The 18,652-nt window shown below is 36.8% G+C and overlaps 1 protein-coding gene across 3 annotated transcripts in view; it reads left to right on the top strand.

Annotated features, from left to right (window-relative positions):
• The window catches only part of LOC102158214 (butyrophilin subfamily 1 member A1-like), a 34,378-nt gene continuing 18,735 nt past the window's right edge, over positions 3,010 to 18,652 (top strand). Inside the window, exons 1-3 of one of the 3 annotated variants that reach the window (XM_013977678.2) lie at positions 3,010 to 3,450; positions 9,150 to 9,170; positions 10,326 to 10,346. In XM_013977678.2, the coding sequence (XP_013833132.1) occupies positions 3,411 to 3,450; positions 9,150 to 9,170; positions 10,326 to 10,346 (82 nt within the window). In that variant the 5' untranslated portion in view covers positions 3,010 to 3,410. The remainder of the gene's footprint in view (positions 3,451 to 9,149; positions 9,171 to 10,325; positions 10,347 to 18,652) is intronic. The other 2 variants (XM_021098493.1, XM_021098494.1) reach the window with 2 other exon arrangements.

Genomic DNA, 18,652 nt, shown 5'->3' with positions numbered 1-18,652 from the left:
CAACCTAATTTTAGAACATTTCACACCAAACCCTCAGTATAGACAAGAATATTAAAACAGAAGTTATAATGTATTCCAAATGTTCAAATAGTTCATTAGAGATAAACATTTAAAACAAAACCCCAAAATGGACTTCTAGCAATGAAAAGTTCAGTGTGTGAGATGAAAATTTCTTTGGATATGAGTAACAGTAGATAAGTCATTGAAGAAATAAGTGATGAGTGACCTTGAAGACATAGAAATTCAAACTACCTAAAGTTACAGAAAGAAATAATTTATAAAACGAAGAGTATCAGAGATTTGATGGAAAACTTTAAAGGGCATAAAACAAAGGTAATTGTAGACCTTGAAGAGAAAGGTGTGTGGATAGAAAAAAGATTTGAGAAAAATGAGAACCTAAAATATATTCTAAATTTGACCATTATAAGCTCCAGATCCGAAAATTAGCCTTAGTCTGTTCAGATTGCTGTAAAAAAACGCTAAAGACTCCGTGGCTTGTAAGTAGTATAAATTTATTTCTCACAGTTCTAGAGGCTGTTCATTAAGGTGAACAAGAATTAAAGTTGTACAATCTCACAACCACATGTTGAGACATTGTCACATTTAAATGTATGGAAAATATCCATGGTCACCAACTGAGACCTCACAAAAACTGCAGAGTCTAAATGACATGTGTATTAAATATAAGAATTCTTTAAATTCCTTAAGTTAACTTTGAACGTGCATTTTGTTAAGTTGAATGTATTCAGAAATATGTTAGGTATCACCTGTGCTTTATGCACTAAGAGGGACTGCAGAGCAGCTGCTGACACACGAAAACACGAAGTCTACATCATCTATAGCGTCAAAGCCTCTTATATACAGAAAATATATATTGTATACACACACACACACTGTTAGAGATAAAACAAATTCGGCAAAGTTGCAAGATCGACATGCAAATTTCAGTTGTATTTGTACACACTATGAACAATCCAAAGATAAAATTAAGAAAAAAGTTTTATTTATAGTAGATCAAAATAATAAAATACTTAGGAATGAATATAATGAAGAAAGTATAAGATTATAAATGTAAAATTACAAAATATTGTTGGAAGAAAGTATCAAAGACATAGATAAAGACATTCCATGAACATGGATTGAAAAACTTAGTATTTTTAAGATGGCATTACTAGGCAAAACTTACATTTCTCAATTTCAAAACTTACTACAAATCTGCACTGATCAATACAGTGTGGTTCTGGCATAAGAGTAAAATATAGGAGTTCCCATCGTGGCACAGTGGTTAACGAATCTGACTAGGAACCATGAGGTTGAGGGTTCGATCCCTGGCCTTGCTCAGTGGGTTAGGGATCTGGTGTTGCCGTGAGTCATGAGATGTGGTATAGGTTGCAGACGAGGCTTGGATCCCGAGTTGCTGTGGCTCTGGCGTAGGCCGGTGGCTACAGCTCCCATTCGACTCCTAGCCTGGGAGCCTCCATATGCCATGGGAGTGGCCCAAGAAATGGCAAAACCCAATATATAAATAAATAAATAAAAATAAAATAAAATTGTATTTAAAAAACAGAATAAAATATAAATCAGTAGAATTTCTTGAGAATCCAGAAAATAAGCCCATACTTTTATGGCCAATTGATTTTTGACAAGGATCAAAAAAAATCAATTTATCCATATGATGGTAAAAGAATAATCATTTCAATAAATGCTGAAGGGACAGTAAACATCCACATGCAAAAGAATGAAATGGACCTCTATTTCACATCATATATAAAAAGTTAAGTAAGTAATTAAAGATCTTAATATTAAAGATCTAAATGTAAGCACAGGTGTAAATCTTGCTATACTATACTGTGTTTTTTTTTTCTTTAGATATTACAACAAAAACACAACCAAACAAAAATAAATAAACTTTGCTTTATTGAAATTAGAAGTTTTGTGCACAAAAATACACTATCGAAAAAGTGAAGAGGCAGGAGTTCTTGCTGTGGCACCGTGGATTGAGGATCCAGCATTGCTGCAGCTGCGCCTAGGCCACAGCTGTGGCTTGGATTTTATCCCTGGGCCAGAAATTTCTATATGCAGGTGTTGCAAAAAAAAGAATAGTGTAGAGGCAATTCATAGAAAGGGAAAAAATCTTTATAAATTATCGGATAAGAGTTTAGTATGAAGAATATATAAAGACTTAATAGTAAACAATGAAAAGAAAAGCAATTCAGTTTTTTTTAAATGAACAAATGATGTGAAAAGACATTCCTCTGAAGAAAATATGCAAATGGCCAACAAGCACATGAAAAGATGTGAAACACAATTAGTCATTTGGGAAATGTAAATCATAGTGTAATATCACATCATTCTCTCTAGGATCGCTGTCCTATGCCCTCCCTATACCCCCCTCACCGCCAAAAAAATAAATAAATGGAAAAATAACAAGTGTTGGAAAGGATATAGAGAAATCAGAAACTCATGCATTGCTGGTTGAATGTAAAATGACACAGTCATTTACACTCTCACAAGTTAAATGTAGAATTACCGTAACTCTGTAATTTCACTCTAAGTTATATACAAAATAAATAAAGCTATAATATTCATAAAAACGTGTACACGAACGTTCATAGCAGTATTTATCATAATGGCCAAAGAAGTGCAAACAACCCAAATGCTTATCGATGGATGAACGGATAAACAAAATTTGGGTACTGCCACACGATGGCATATTTTTCCACTATGAAAGGATTGTGGACCTAGGTAAGGATTAGAAAGATACCAAGACGACTATAACAGAATCTAGGTTTACCTTGTCAGGCAGAGTTCAAAAAGTCACCAAATTTGAGAAGAATAGAAGCTAGTACTAAATTTGGATGGCAGAAGTATAGTCTTGGAGCAAGGACTGGAATCAACAAGTAAAGAAACCCAGAATTATTGCCTACTCTGTAACAATCCTGGCTTAAGTTTAATTGGTTCTCACAGATTGTCAAGTGAACATAAAATTTCTTCTTTCTCCAGCACTAGACAGTCTCACTGGGGTTTATCTGCTTGAAGAAAAACAAACTAACTAACCATGCAGCAACTGAACTTTGTATGTAAATGCACATTCAAGTAAGAAAATTTATGCTCATAACTAAGATAATATTGTCCCATGAGGACAAAAGTCCAGAGTCTCCTTCCCTGCTTCTGAGATAACTATAATCTACGTGGCTGTAGAGCTTGGGAGCCAGAACCCTGGTTCCTGTGACTGAAGCTGGCTCAAGGATACAGCCCTGGGTGGTACTGTGCCTCCCTTCTGTCCTGGCATAGGAAGCACAAGGGCACTTTAAGCTCTACAACCCAGATCAGCATAAATCTTGGAATTTCTTGTGGACCAAGAGTGACAGACGTGAAACAAACTCACTTCTCAGCTGGTAACTCAAACAATGAGTTGGTTTCAGAGGCTATTTACAAACTCTGGAGAAGGTAAGTTTTATTTTTGTTACTGCTATAGTTTGTGTTTATATGTGTAGGTGTGTTTGAGTATATTTGAGCCGCAGAGAGAGAGCAGACCACAAGGTACAAAGCCAGGGGTTGGGGCTGTTACTTTTAGATCTGCCCAAACTGTCTATTCATTCCCTAGTTAGTGATCTCTAAGCAGTTTTTACCTCACGAATCTATTTCTCATTATATGTTGATTTTTTTCTTCCACCTCATTCTTCTATCTCACTTCTTTCAGTACACTTTAATTTTTGGATACTATCACTCTTCCCGTATTTCTCTTCTTTGGATCTGTGATGCTTTTGGTAATATGCTTCTTGCATATTCTGGGTCTTTTTCTCTTTACTCCAAACTCACAATTCAAACTCCTTGAGTAATCTCACTCTAATCCATTTATTTTTATATTCTAAAAATATTGAAAAATCACCTTGTAAAATTGAAAACCAATACTCTCATACTGGGCATAGTAATGAAATAAAATCTTTTAAATAATACATTGACAAGGAATTATAGGTGGGTATTAATGTGCATGATCAAAAATCATAATGTGCATTTATTTGGAGGTTCTGAGAGTGGAGTAGAAATCCAGTCTCTAGTGACTATAATTCTGATTCCTATTTAGTACTGAGAAATATATAAAATGAGACTTTGGACAAGTGATGAACCTTTTCTGTCTTGAAAAATGATGATTTGATCAAGTGTGTAAGTCACCAGTGTATGTTCACATACAACTGGTGAATGAGGAAAAGTTTGCCCCAATAAGAAGGGGGAGGGAGTGGGAGGGATCGGGAGCTTGGGCTTATCAGACACAACCTAGAATAGATTTACAAGGAGATCCTGCTGAATAGCATTGAGAACTATGTCTAGATACTCATGTTGCAACAGAACAAAGGGTGGGGGAAAAACTGTAATTGCAATGTATACATGTAAGGATAACCTGACCCCCTTGCTGTACAGTGGGAAAATAAAATAAAAAAAAAAAAAAAGAAAAACTATTTCTTGCCATTAGTGGGGTATATTCAAGTCACCCTCACGTAAGATTTATGTACTCTTTCCACCTACAGAGATACGGTTTTCACTGGGAACTGCTTGAAGCTTCCTCTGAGAGTAGACATGCTGTCTTCACTTGCTCTCATTCATGTGAACTAACACAGTCAGGGTTCACCACGGAAAGATCCTTCCTAGACCCACAAAGTGCTTTATCAATTGACCCAAGCTCTCTCCAGTATCAATTCAGTGTTTTCCTTTCTGGAGAGAGATGGGGGGTTGTCTGAACTCTGGCGGAGGCCCAAGCTTGGCTCTGTATCTAGAGTGTCCTTGAAATGAAGGAACAAAGAAGCTGCATTGGTTGGTCAGTGAGTCTTAAACATATCAAGAGTGAATATTTTCCAATCTCCGTCTTGGAATAATTTATGCAATATCAGTCAGGCCATATATATTTCCATCCTGATAGTAATCATATATTATCATTTCATGTGTAAGAAACCACATGAAGATAGTCAGAGTCATCTTGTGAGCTAAAGGGAGCATCCCCCCACTCCTTAAAAGAGTTTACCCTTGAGTTGAGAACAGAGAAGAGCACACTCTGAGTTTCTCAGTGCAGAAGTAATCTCCAAGCAAGAGATGTCAGTGTGCTTTTCTGTGGTCATGTTTCAGCTAGAGTTCTCTGCTTAGTGCTGGGATACTGAATTTGAAAAAAAAAAATAAGAGGAACATGTCAGAGGTATAATATACAGAATTGTGAAGGGTCTAAACACTTGGAATAAGATGGAATTTTCTAAGGACATTTAACTTTGAATGGAGACAATTTTGGAGAAGGTAAAGGCTGTTTTCAAATGTTGGAAGTCCTTAATATTCAGCAATCAGAATAAGTATTGAAAATTTTGGAGTTCCCATTGTGGCACAGTGGAAACGAATCTGACTAGGAACCATGAGGTTGAGGGTTCGATCCCTGGCCTTGCTCAGTGGGTTAAGGACCCAGGGTTGCTGTGAGCTGTGGTGTAGGTCACAGATGTGGCTCAGATCCCGCACTGCTGTGGCTGTGGCATAGGCCGGTGGCTACAGCTCTGATTAGACCCCTAGCCAGGAACCTCCATATGCCATGGGTGCGGCCCTAAAAAAAGACAAAAAGACAAAAAAAAAAAAAAAAAAAAGAAGAAAAATTTAAAAGGCCATCTTTACCTTTCCACGGAAAAGAAACTCATGGACATGGAGCATGGAGAAGAGACTTGGGGTTGCCAAGGGGGAAGGGGCAAGTGGGATGGACTGGGAATTTGGGGTTAATAGATGCAAACTATTGCCCTTGGAATGGATAAGTGATGAGATCCTGCTGTATAGCACTGGGAACTAGATCTAGTCACTTATGATGGAGCATGATTGATGAGAGAAAAAAAAGAATGTAAACATGTATGCATGACTGGGTCTACCTTACAGTAGAAAATTAACAGAACAGTGTAAACCAGCTATAATGGAAAAAATAAAAATCATTATTAAAAAAATTAAAAAAACAAAAGGCCATCTTATTTCAAATGGTGAATAACTGGAAAAAAAAAGAACCAACTTTTTGTTTCATTGCCTTTCATCATTACTTTTCTACTATTTTGTTAATCTTCTTTCTAATCTTTATTATTTTCTTTCTTCTGAGAGCTTTTTTTTCCCCATATTCATGGCATGTGGAAGTTCCCAGGCCAGGAAACCAACCTGTGTCTTAGCAGCAACCCAAGTCACATCAGGGAAAACACTGGATCCCTAACTTGCTGAGTCACTGGGGAACTCCTAAGAGTGTGTTGTTTAATTTCCACATAATTGTGATTTTTTTAAGATTTCCTTTTATTATTGATTTCTAACTTCATTCCTTTGTAATCAGAAAAGATATTTTGTATTGCATCAACTTTAAAATTTATTAAGACTTTTTCTCTACAGCCCAACACATGGTCTATTTAGAGAATGTGCTATGTTCATTACATAAAAAAGTACATACTCTGCTCTTTTTCAGTAGAATTTAATGTATAGGTCTGTTAAATCTGATTGGCTTAATGCTGTTCAACCCTCTATTTCTCCATTGATCTTCTATTTGGTCATTCTATCAATTATTAAAAATGGAGTACTGAAGTCTCCAACCAATAGTGTAAATCTGCCCATTTCTCCCTCTGCTTTGTCAGTGTTTGCTTTGTATATTTTGGGCATCTGTTATTTGGTGTATACAAGCTTATATTTTTTATATCTTCTTGGCGATTTGCCCTTTTATGAATATACAATGTCCTTCTTTGATTATTTTTAACAGGTTTTGTCTTACGGTCAGTTCTCTGATAATGGGATAGTTCTCTCTTGGTTTGTATTTGAATGGAATGTCTTTCTCCATTGTTTCACTTACAACCTGTGTGTATTTATATCAAAATTATTTACTTTTAGAGCATTATTGGATTTTTTTAATCTATGTGCCCAATCTGTGTCCTTAGATTGGGATCTTTGACTTATTTGCTTTAAATATAATTAGTGATTGAGAAAGGCTGTAGCTTCTTACTACTTGCTTTCTGTCTTATAGCAGTTTTGTCCTTCATTTCCTGCACTGCTTTCTTCCTTTGAATCAGTTGGTCTTTTTTTTTTTTTTTTTAATGGCACGTTGAGATTACTTATCATTTTCTTTTCTGTGTAGTCCGTGGATATTTTCTTTGTGGAAACCATGGAGTTGTACCTAATATCCTAAAGTTTTGACAATCTATTTTCTCTTGACAGCAATGTGACTTCAAATGCATCAGAAATGCTCTACTTCTGTGAAGCTCTATCCCCCCTTTTGTAATCAGTGTTACACATTACATCTTTCTACATTGTGTACTCATTAACACAGACTTATTATTTTATGCATTTGCTTTTACATCTTGTGGAAATATCTTTAAAAGGAGTTACAAACCAAAATTATAAATAATGCTAGATGGTATATTTTCCCTTGTAATTACTTTTATTGGAAATATTTACATCTTCATATGGCTGTGAATAAGTATCTAGGATCCTTTCATTTACAAATATATTCATAATTCTCACTTTTGAGAAAATATCCAATCATAATACTTATAATTAATTATTTTGTATTTTTTGATACAATTATCACATTGGCAAACTCAATCCCTTTTAAATATTTGTAGTGGCCTATATGTCTTAAGGGAAGTCCAAATATAACAGCTCTTGATTCTGAAAGTTTTATATGAGGAATGTTTATAACTATGGTCCTGGGATGTTTCCAAAAGAAAACCGAATACGATCATAAATTTTAACATTCTCCTTTTCTAATGATATCTTCAGATCATATTCTTGTTTCCATCCAGAATATAATGTAAGAGTATCTACTGTCAATGTATAGTACAGGTTTTATGTGACTACTGCTACATACTCAGCTTTGGACAAAAGGGTGCCTTTACTGTGTGCTTCCTCATCACTTTTTGTGTGGTAACTGTGTCATGGATGTGTGCATATTTGCTCTTTATTCTGAAAAAGGCCAACGAAAGAGGAATGACTGACATCATTTAACCCAGCAGAATTCCTGTCAGTCTTCCTCTCATGTTTCCCGTCTTAGCTCTTTTTGCACCAAGGAGTGGAGTGATGCAAACAAACAAATGCACCCACACGCGCACGCGCACACTCAAACACACACACACACACACACACAACTTCTGATTGTTGGAATGCCCTTTGAAATCTTAAGGTATCAATTCTCATAAATATGGGTCAATATGTGCCATAGAGTAAACTATAAAGGGGTTTTAAATTTTGTCCTCCTCCATTCCTGACAAAATAGATTCATTTGGAATGGATAGTTTCTTCCTTCCTCCTACTTTTTAGAGGGCAGTGACCATGAGAAAGGCAAGTACCGATAGCGTATTGCACCGAGGACCTTGTCATTATTTCATCTGTTTCTTGTACCCTTGCCTTCAACAAGTGAGGATCGCCTTTCTCAAGTTACACAGACACATATTTTTATTCTGTTTTATGTTGTTAATTTATCTTTCCGACTGGGGTTACCCATCTTTGTTTGCCATTCAGTTTCCCCCATTGTTACTGCTTTGATTTGTCTTCTAGTTGCAACAGATCTTTTCTTTCTTGTAAATTTTATCAGAATACTTTTGAAATTTGGGCATATTTAATATTTCTGACATGTACGAGTTCTCCCAGAAAGATTATGGTCATTTGATTTAGAACCTCCTTTACTGTCATTTAATACTTTTTGCCCTCCCCTGCCCTCTGCCCATGTCATTTAGGTGAAGATAAGCTTTATTCAGGCTAGGTTAAAACAGAAACTCAGATTCAATAAAATTGCATATTAATTGATAGACAAAAACTTTTGTGCATAGAGGCACCCAGCAACATAACTGTGTTTTAGGAATCTATAGAGCAGTGATTCTGTTCACTCTAACAAAGTGTTTGAGGTGACTTTACACAGTGTAGCTACCGCAGTATAAGAATTGATTGTATATATTTAACCCCAGCCAAAGACCAAATTGAAGCTAACAAACCAAATAATAAGTGAGCTCAGATTCACTGTCTGTGTGGCTTGGTTTCTGTGTGTATGTGAGAACAGCCTTCTGCATTCTGTGTACATTTTAAATACTAATTTTTTCAATATATTTGAATTTCACACCCTGTGTCTAGCTCATGAGATTTACATTGATCTTTGCATTTCTATTTTTCAGAAGAACTTCAGAAAAAAGTTGGTAAGTTTTCTAATACCCCTTTCCCCAAAGTCCTTTAAAACAACTGGTTTCAGAGTTCCCATCGTGGCGCAGTGGTTAACGAATCTGACTAGGAACCATGAGGTTGCGGGTTCGGTCCCTGCCCTTGCTCAGTGGGTTAACGATCCGGTGTTGCCGTGAGCTGTGGTGTAGGTTGCAGACGTGGCTCGGATCCTGCGTTGCTGTGGCTGTGGCGTAGGCTGGTGGCTACGGCTCCGATTCAACCCCTAGCCTGGGAACCTCCATATGCTGCGGGAGCGGCCCAAGAAAAGGCAAAAGGACAAAAAAAAACAAAAAAACAAAAAAAACTGGTTTCTTGATGTCTTTATGATTCCCTGCCTTTTAAAAAATGTATAAGCCATCTGTTGGCCTCCAGTGCTCCTGGATGTCTGTTATTCACATGCAGACTTTATGGTGTTGGACTTCCCCTGTTTTAAAGTCCGGTCATTTCTGTTCCGATACCTCCCAATCCATTCCCATTCTTCCTACTTGATTTTATGTCATCCCTTCTATATAAACACTGGCTTCTTCTATCTCATAGTGGTGCTCTTCTAGTGACAAGTCTCTACATTTCTTTGTTTGAAAAATAATTCATTCCCCCTCCATTGGATGCCTAATTAGCTTTAGAAATCTATTTTTTCTTTTTTCCTTTTCAGAGTTTAAAGTTGTGATTTGATAGTCTTCTGGTTTACTTATTTACTGAAAAAGAACTGCAAAAAAATTGATTCAAATCTATTTTGGGGGATGTTCCCTTCATGACTTAGTGGTTAATGAACCTGACTAGGATCCATGAAGATGCGGGTTCAATCCCTGGCCTCGCCCCGGTGTAGCTGTGAGCTGTGGTGTAGGTTGCAAATGTGGCTTGGATGCTGCATTGCTGTGGCTGGTTAAGATGACTTTACACAATGTAGCTACTGTATATATTTAACCCTAGCCAAAGACCAAATTGAAGCTAACAAACCAAATAATAAGTGAGCTCAGATTCACTGTCTGTGTGGCTTGGTTTCTGTGTGTATGTGAGAGCAACCCTCTGCATTCTGAGAGTGTGCATTTTAAATACTAATTTTTTTTTTTGAACTTCACACCCTGTGTCTAGCTCATGAGATTTACATTGATCTTTGCATTTCTATTTTTCAGAAGAACTTCAGAAAAAAGTTGGTAAGTTTTCTAATACCCCTTTCCCCAAAGCCCTTTAAAACAACTGGTTTCTTGATGTCTTTATGATTCCCTGCCTTTTAAAAAATGTATAAGCCGTCTGTTGGCCTCCGGTGCTCCTGGATGTCTATTATTCGCATGTAGACTTTATGGTGTTGGACTTCCCCTGTTTTAAGGTCTGGTCATTTCTGTCTCTCTACTTTCCATCCATTCCTATTCCTCCTATTTTCATTTTATGTCATCCCTTCTATATAAACACTGGCTTCTTCTATAGTGTGGTGGTGTTATTCTCTTGAAAAATGCCTCTACATTTCTTTGAACAAATAATTCATCCTCCCTCCATTGGATACATAATTAGCTTTAGAATTCTAGTTTTTTCTTTTTTCCTTTTCAGAGTTTCAAGTTGTGACTTGATAGTCTTCTGACTTGCATGTTTACTGACAAAAAACTGCAAAAAAAATTGACTCAGATCTCTTTTGGGGGGGGTGTTCCCTTTGTGGCTCAGTGATTAATGAACCCAACTAGGATCCATGAAGATGCGGGTTCAATCCCTGGCCTCACCCCGGTGTTGCTGTGGCTGTGGCGTAGGCCTGCAGCTGTAGCTTCGATTCTCCCTCAGCCTGGGAACTTCCAAATGCCGTGGCTGCAGCCCTAAAAATAACAAACTATTTTTGGTGAAATGTCTTTTCCTGTTTTCCAGGTTTTTAAAAAAATATTTATTAATGAGGAACTCTTTATGTTTACCCAGCTTGGGGCCAGCTGTGGCTTTCTATTTTCAAAAATTGGATGTTTGGACAACTATTTCTTCTTTATTTTCCCTGCTCATTACACTGCTTCTAAAATCTGAAATACATGCATATTAACTCATTTGATGCCATTTTTTCTCTTTGCTTAAGTGGGTTTAATATTTTATTTTTATGTCTCCATTTTTAGTAATTTTTGCTTCTTCAGTGTCTCATGTACTGTTTCCATCTAGCAAATCAGTTTTGAAATATTGCATTTTAATCCTAGAGGGTTCTACTTGTCTCTTTTTTCTGCTTGTACTTTTGTGTTTTTTTTTCTCATGGTGGTTTTTTTTTTTTTTTTTTTTTTTTTGTCTTTTTGCTATTTCCTGGGCCACTCCCGCGGCACATGGACATTCCCAGGCTAGGGGTTGAATCGGAGCTGTAGCCACCGGCCTACGCCAGAGCCACAGCAACACAGGATCCGAGCCACGTTCTGCAACCTAAACTGCAGCTCACAGCAATGCTGGATCGTTAACCCACTGAGCAAGGGCAGGGACTGAACCCGCAACCTCATGGTTCCTAGTCAGATTCATTAACCACTGCACCACGACGGGAACTCCACTCATGGTGTTTTTTTAAATTAATGAATATATTATTAATTCAGACAAAAATACTATTTTAAAATCATTATTGAAGTGTACCATCTCAACCATTTTAAGTCTTTTCATTTGAATGTTTCTCTCCTACTTGTGGATTATGTTTTTCTTCTCTATCTAGCTTGTAATTTTTTGTTGGATGTTAGCTATTTAGACTATTACATCTCTGACTACTGGATTTAGTGTATATTTTTTTTTCCTTTTTTGAGTATTGACTTTATTCTGGCACAGAGTTAAGTTATTCAAAAATTGATTAAATTATTTTAAGATTTGTTTTAAACTTCTCCAGAGCAGGCATAGATAGCCTTCAACATATGATTCCTTTTGTCTTACCACTAGATGGGCCCATTTTTTGATATCTGCTCAGTGCACTATATGTTCAATGACAACTCTTTGATCTAACATGAGTGCCTCCTAGCCCTATATGAGCCATGTAAATATTTTACCTTACAGATCCTTGGCCATTACATGCCTCACTTCTTTAGGCCACTTCACCCTATGCACACATAGCTTAATATTCGACAAGTGCATCCAGGCAGAACTCTAAGCAGATATTTGAAGTTATTTCTTTGCATAGCTTACTCCTCCCAGTGTTCAGCTATACAAATGCCAGCTCCTTTTACCCACAGAAACTGATCTTATTGTCTTCAACTGAGGACTACGACCAGATTTTCTTGGTATCCCTCCTCTTTTGATTGAAGTCCTGATTGTGCCCCAAGGCAAAAAACCAGTATCTTATAAGACTCAACCTATTTGTCTGCTTTTGTTTAGGAATCCCAAAATTCTAAGACAATATTTGAGAATGACATTTTTCCATTTCTTTAAATAATTAGAAAATTATTTCTAAAGAGATTCACAGAGAACTTACTACAAGTGTTAATTTCTTTCCTTTTTCCTTTTTTTTTTTTCTGTGAAGTGATATTATAGTTAGGAATGCATGGTAATCCTTAAGGGATTTTTCAAAGTTAAAAAGGAAGGATTGACTAATAGTCTTTGAGGAAAATATTTTATATATTAAAATGGATTTCTCTTTTATTGATAAACTCCCAGCTAAAGCCATGTAAGAATCTGTGAAAGAGCAGTAATGCATAAATTCAAAGAGAAGAGAGGGAAGAGAAAGGCAGAAACAAAAGAAAGAAGGGAAACAAAATGCAGAAATCTGGCAGGAAATGCTACAGAGAAGGTTTAGTTTTAAAGCTATCTCAATCAAAAATGCTGATTGAATTACAGAAAAAAGGAAGCAGATTCATTAATTCAGTGTGTAAATACAATATTCTGGGAGCAACCTGCAAGATCTAATAGGGTGACAACCTCCCTCTATAAACAGGATAGAAGAGTCTGGTAGCCTCTCAGAGACTCTAAACTCTGTGTATTAGGATTTCTGTAAAAAATCTACCAACCCCTGTATATTTTCCTAATGGAGCTGAAGAAGAACAACTGGAGGTTATATGATAAAAACATGTGTCAGCCCAGCACACCTTCTCTCACTTTTGCCTAACCTCACTGGACCCGGCAAAACATCACATGTTTATGGAGTTTTGATGAACCGGAACAATAAGATAACCAGGATTTATATTCTTTTCTCAACCACAGCAATACCACACTTGTTATCTTTATCAAATATATCACTCATCTGCCAAATGAAATTTTGTTAGAAAAATTACCACTTAAATAAATCAGTTAAGTAGATTGGATATGCCCATTAGATGGATTGGCAGTTTGCATATTAACAAAATCTTTGTAATTTGTAGGATTCTGTTTTACTGCATATTTCCCAACTTATCTGAAGGTGTTTATAAATTTAACGTCTTTTATTTAATGGAGAAATGAGTGGGTATGGCCAAGATGATGGAGAAGGAAAACCCTGAGCTCATCTCCTCTCATGGGCACACCAAAATGACAACCACTTACACAGACAGTATTGAGAGGAAGACCTGAAGACTAGCAGAAGCGACCTTCTACAACTAAAGATATGAAGAAGAAACCACACTGAGAGTGTAGGAGGAGCAGAGACGTGGGCTAGTCAGGACTCAATTACTTCGGGAGAGCCAGAGGGCTGTTTAAAATAGACTCCACTTTAAAAATTTTTTTTTATATATATTTTTTAATTTTCCCACTGTACAGCAAGGGGGTCAGGTTATCCTTACATGTATACATTACAATTATATTTTTTCCACCACCCTTTCTTCTGTTGCAACATGAGTATCTAGACATAGTTCTCAATGCTATTCAGCAGGATCTCCTTGTAAATCTATTCTAAGTTGTGTCTGATAAGCCCAAGCTCCCGATCCCTCCCACTCCCTCCCCCTCGCATCAGGCAGCCACAAGTCTCTTCTCCAAGTCCATGATTTTCTTTTCTGAGGAGATGTTCATTTGTGCTGGATATTAGATTCCAGTTATAAGTGATATCATATGGTATTTGTCTTTGCTTTTCTGGCTCATTTCACTCAGTATGAGATTCTCTAGTTCCATCCATGTTGCTGCAAATGGCATTATGTCATTCCTTTTTATGGCTGAGTAGTATTCCATTGTGTATATATACCACCTCTTCCGAATCCAATCCTCTGTCGATGGACATTTGGGTTGTTTCCATGTCCTGGCTATTGTGAATAGTGCTGCAATGAACATGTGGGTGCACGTGTCTCTTTTAGGTAGAGATTTGTCCGGATAGATGCCCAAGAGTGGGATTGCGGGGTCATATGGAAGTTCTATGTATAGATGTCTAAGGTATTTCCAAACTGTTCTCCATAGTGGCTGTACCAGTTGACATTCCCACCAGCAGTGCAGGAGGGTTCCCTTTTCTCCGCAGCCCCTCCAGCACTTGTTATTTGTGGATTTATTAATGATGGCCATTCTGACTGGTGTGAGGTGGTATCTCATGGTAGTTTTGATTTGCATTTCTCTTATAATCAGCGATGTTGAGCATTTTTTCATGTGTTTGTTGGCCATCTGTATATCTTCTTTGGAGAACAGTCTATTCAGGTCTTTTGCCCATTTTTCCATTGATTGATTGGTTTTTTTGCTGTTGGGTTGTATAAGTTGTTTATATATTCGAGAGATTAAGCCCTTGTCGGTTGCATCATTTGAAACTATTTTCTCCCATTCTGTAAGTTGTCTTTTTGTTTTCTTTTGGGTTTCCTTTGCTGTGCAAAAGCTTTTCAGGTTGATGAGGTCCCATGGGTTTCTTTTTGCTCTAATTTCTATTGCTTTGGGAGACTGACCTGAGAAAATATTCATGATGTTGATGTCAGAGAGTGTTCTGCCTATGTTTTCTTCTAGGAGTTTGATGGTGTCCTGTCGTATATTTAAGTCTTTCAGCCATTTGGAGTTTATTTTTGTGCATGGTGTGAGGGTGTGTTCTAGTTTCATTGCTTTGCATGCAGCTGTCCAGGTTTCCCAGCAATGCTTGCTGAATAGACTTTTTTTTTTCCCATTTTATGTTCCTGCCTCCCTTGTCAAAGATTAATTGACCATAGGTGTCCGGGTTTATTTCCGGATTCTCTATTCTGTTCCATTGGTCTGTCTGTCTGTTTTGATACCAGTACCACACTGTTTTGATGACTGTGGCTTTGTAGTATTTCTTGAAGTCTGGGAGAGTTATGCCTCCTGCTTGGTTTTTGTTTCTCAGGATTGCTTTGGCGATTCTGGGTCTTTTGTGGTTCCATATAAATGTTTGGATAGTTTGTTCTAGTTCTGTGAACAATGTCATGGGTCATTTGATAGGGATTGCATTGAATCTGTAGATTGCTTTGGGTAGTATGGCCATTTTTACAATATTGATTTTCCCAATCCAGGAACATGGAATATCTTTCCATTTCTTTACATCTTCTTTGATTTCTTTGATTAAAGTTTTATAGTTCTCGGCATATAGGTCCTTGGTCAGGTGTATTCCGAGGTATTTGATTTTGTGAGGTGCAATTTTAAAAGGTATTGTATTTTTGTATTCCTTTTCTAGTATTTCATTGCTGGTATACAGAAATGCAACTGACTTCTGAATGTTAATCTTCTATCCTGCTACTTTGCTGAATTTATGAATCAGTTCAAGGAGTTTTGGGGTTGAGTCCTTAGGGTTTTCTAGGTATAGTATCATGTCATCTGCATACAGTGACAGTTTGATCTCTTCTCTTCCTATATGGATGCCTTTTATTTCTTTTGTTTGTCTAATTGCTGTGGCTAGGACTTCCAGAACGATGTTGAAGGGCAGTGGTGAGAGTGGGCATCCCTGTCTTGTTCCAGATTTGAGGGAGAAGGCTTTCAGTTTTTCCCCATTGAGGATTATATTTGCTGTGGGTTTCTCATAAATGGCTTTGATTATATTCAGGAATGTTCCCTCTTTACCCACTTTGGCGAGGGTCTTGATCATGAATGGATGTTGGACTTTGTCAAATGCTTTTTCTGCGTCTATTGAGATGATCATATGATTTTTGACTTTTTGTTTTGGTAATGTGGTGTATGATGCTGGTTGATTTGCGTATGTTGAACCATCCTTGTGAACCTGGGATGAACCCAACCTGATCATGGTGTATAATTTTTTTTGGTATGTTGTTGGATTCGGTTGGCTAAGATTTTGTTGAGAATTTTTGCATCTATATTCATCAATGATATTGGGCGATAGTTTTCTTTTTTGGTGGTATCTCTGTCTGGTTTTGGAATGAGGGTGATGGTGGCCTCATAGAATGTCTTTGGGAGTATTCCTTCTTCTTCAACCTTTTGAAAGAGGTTAAGGAGGATGGGCAGTAATTCCTCTTTATATGTTTGATAGAATTCACCTGTGAAGCCATCTGGTCCTGGACTTTTATTTGTAGGGAGTGATTTTATGACCTCTTCAATTTCATTTCTAGTGATCGGTCTGTTCAGTTGGTCTGTTTCTGCTTGATTCAGTTTTGGCAGGCTGTAAGATTCTAGAAAATTGTCCATTTCTTCCAGATTGTCAAACTTGTTGCGGTATAGTTGTTCATAGTATTCTCTTATGGTTTTTTGTATTTCTGTTGTATCCGTTGTGATTTCTCTTTTTTCATTTCTAATTTTGGTGATTTGGGTTCTTTCTCTCCTCTTTTTAGTGAGTCTGGCCAGGGCTTTGTCAATTTTGTTCACCTTTTCAAAGAACCAGCTCTTGGTTTTATTAATTTTCTCTATTGTTTTTTGAGTCTCTATTTTATTGATTTCTTCTTTGATCTTTATAATTTCCTTCCTTCTGCTGACTTTAGGACTTTTTTGTTCTTCTTTTTCTAATTCGTTTAGGTGGAGGGTTAAGTTGTCAATTTGGGATCTTTCTTCTTTTTTGAGAAAGGCCTGTATTGCTATAAATTTCCCTCTGAGCACTGCTTTCGCAGCATCCCATAGATTTTGAGAGGTTGTGTCTTCATTATCATTTGTTTCAAGGTAGTTTTTAATTTCCTTCTTGATTTCCTCATTGACCCATTGGTTTTTTAGTAGCATGTTGTTTAGTCTCCATGGAGTAGGTTTTTTCTCTTTCCTTTTCCCGTGGTTGGTTTCTAATTTCATGGCATTGTGGTCAGAGAAGATACTTGAGATAATTTCTACGCTCCTAAATTTATTGAGATTCGCTTTGTGTCCCAATATGTGGTCGATTCTTGAGAATGTTCCATGAGCATTTGAGAAGAATGTGTATTCTGCTTTTTTTGGATGTAGTGTCCTGAAGATATCAATGAAGTCTAACTTTTCTATTGTTTCCTTTAGGATCTCTGTTGCTTTATTGGTTTTCTGTCTAGAGGATCTGTGCATTGATGTGAGGGGGGTATTTAGGTCTCCTACTATGATTGTATTCTCATCAATATCTCCCTTTATGTCTGTTAATATTTGTTGTATGTATCTGGGTGCTCCTGTATTTGGGGCATATATGTTGATGATAGTAACATCCTCTCCTTGGATGGATCCCTTAATCATTAAGTAGTGTCCTTCTTTGTCTTTCTTTATGTCTTTTGTTTTAAAGTCTATTTTGTCTGATATGAGCATTGCGACTCCTGCTTTTCTGTCATGTCTATTGGCGTGAAATATTTTTCCCCACGCTTTCACTTTCAATCTATATGTATCTTTTGTCCTAAGGTGAGTTTCTTGTAGGCAGCATATTGAAGGTTTTTGCCTTTTTATCCACTCAGCCACTCTGTGTCTTTTGATTGGGGCATTCAGTCCATTGACATTTAAGGTGATAATTGATAGATGATTATTTATTGCCATTTGAACCTCGTGTTCCAGTTGATTCTATGGTTCTCCATTCTTCCTTTCTTTTGTTTTTAGTTGGATGGTCTCCTGTTATTATCTGCTTGAGTGTATTTTTTTTTTCATTTTTTGCAAATGCAACATTTGCTTTTGGCTTGTGGTTGCCCTGTTTTTTAAGTATGCTAACCCCTTCCCATAATTGTGTGTTTTAGCCTGATGGTCCTGTAAGTTCAAACACTTCATTACTATATTAAAATTAAGAAGAGAGACATACATACTAACAAAAACTGTTATTTACCTCCTAATATCCCTTCCCCACATTTTATGGTTTTGATGACTCTTTTTTATTTTTTTCTTTTTAATTTTATTTTGTTTGAAGCATGTTCATGATTAAATCTGTATGCTGGCTTATTTGAGTGACTGCTCTCTGATTGCGATTTCCTCAGTCCTAGTTCTTCCTCTTCTTCTTTTTTTTTTCTTTTCTTTTTTCTTCCCCTTCCTTCCTTTCTTTTTGGTTTAGAGAAGCCCTTTCAATATTTCCTTTAACCTGGGTTTTGTGTTGCTGTGTTCTTTAAGTTTTTGTTTGTTGGAAAAAATTTTTATTTCCCCTTCTATTTTAAATGATATTCTTGCTGGATAGAGTATTTTAGGTTGCATATTTTTTCCTTTTAGCTCTTTGAATATCTCTTGCCATTCCCTCCTGGCCTGTAGTGTTTCTGTAGAGAAATCAGCTGATATTCTTATGGGG

Source organism: Sus scrofa, chromosome 7 (assembly GCF_000003025.6).
Source record: "Sus scrofa isolate TJ Tabasco breed Duroc chromosome 7, Sscrofa11.1, whole genome shotgun sequence".
Lineage (NCBI taxonomy): Eukaryota > Metazoa > Chordata > Mammalia > Artiodactyla > Suidae > Sus > Sus scrofa.
This window is presented reverse-complemented; position numbering and strand designations above follow the sequence as displayed.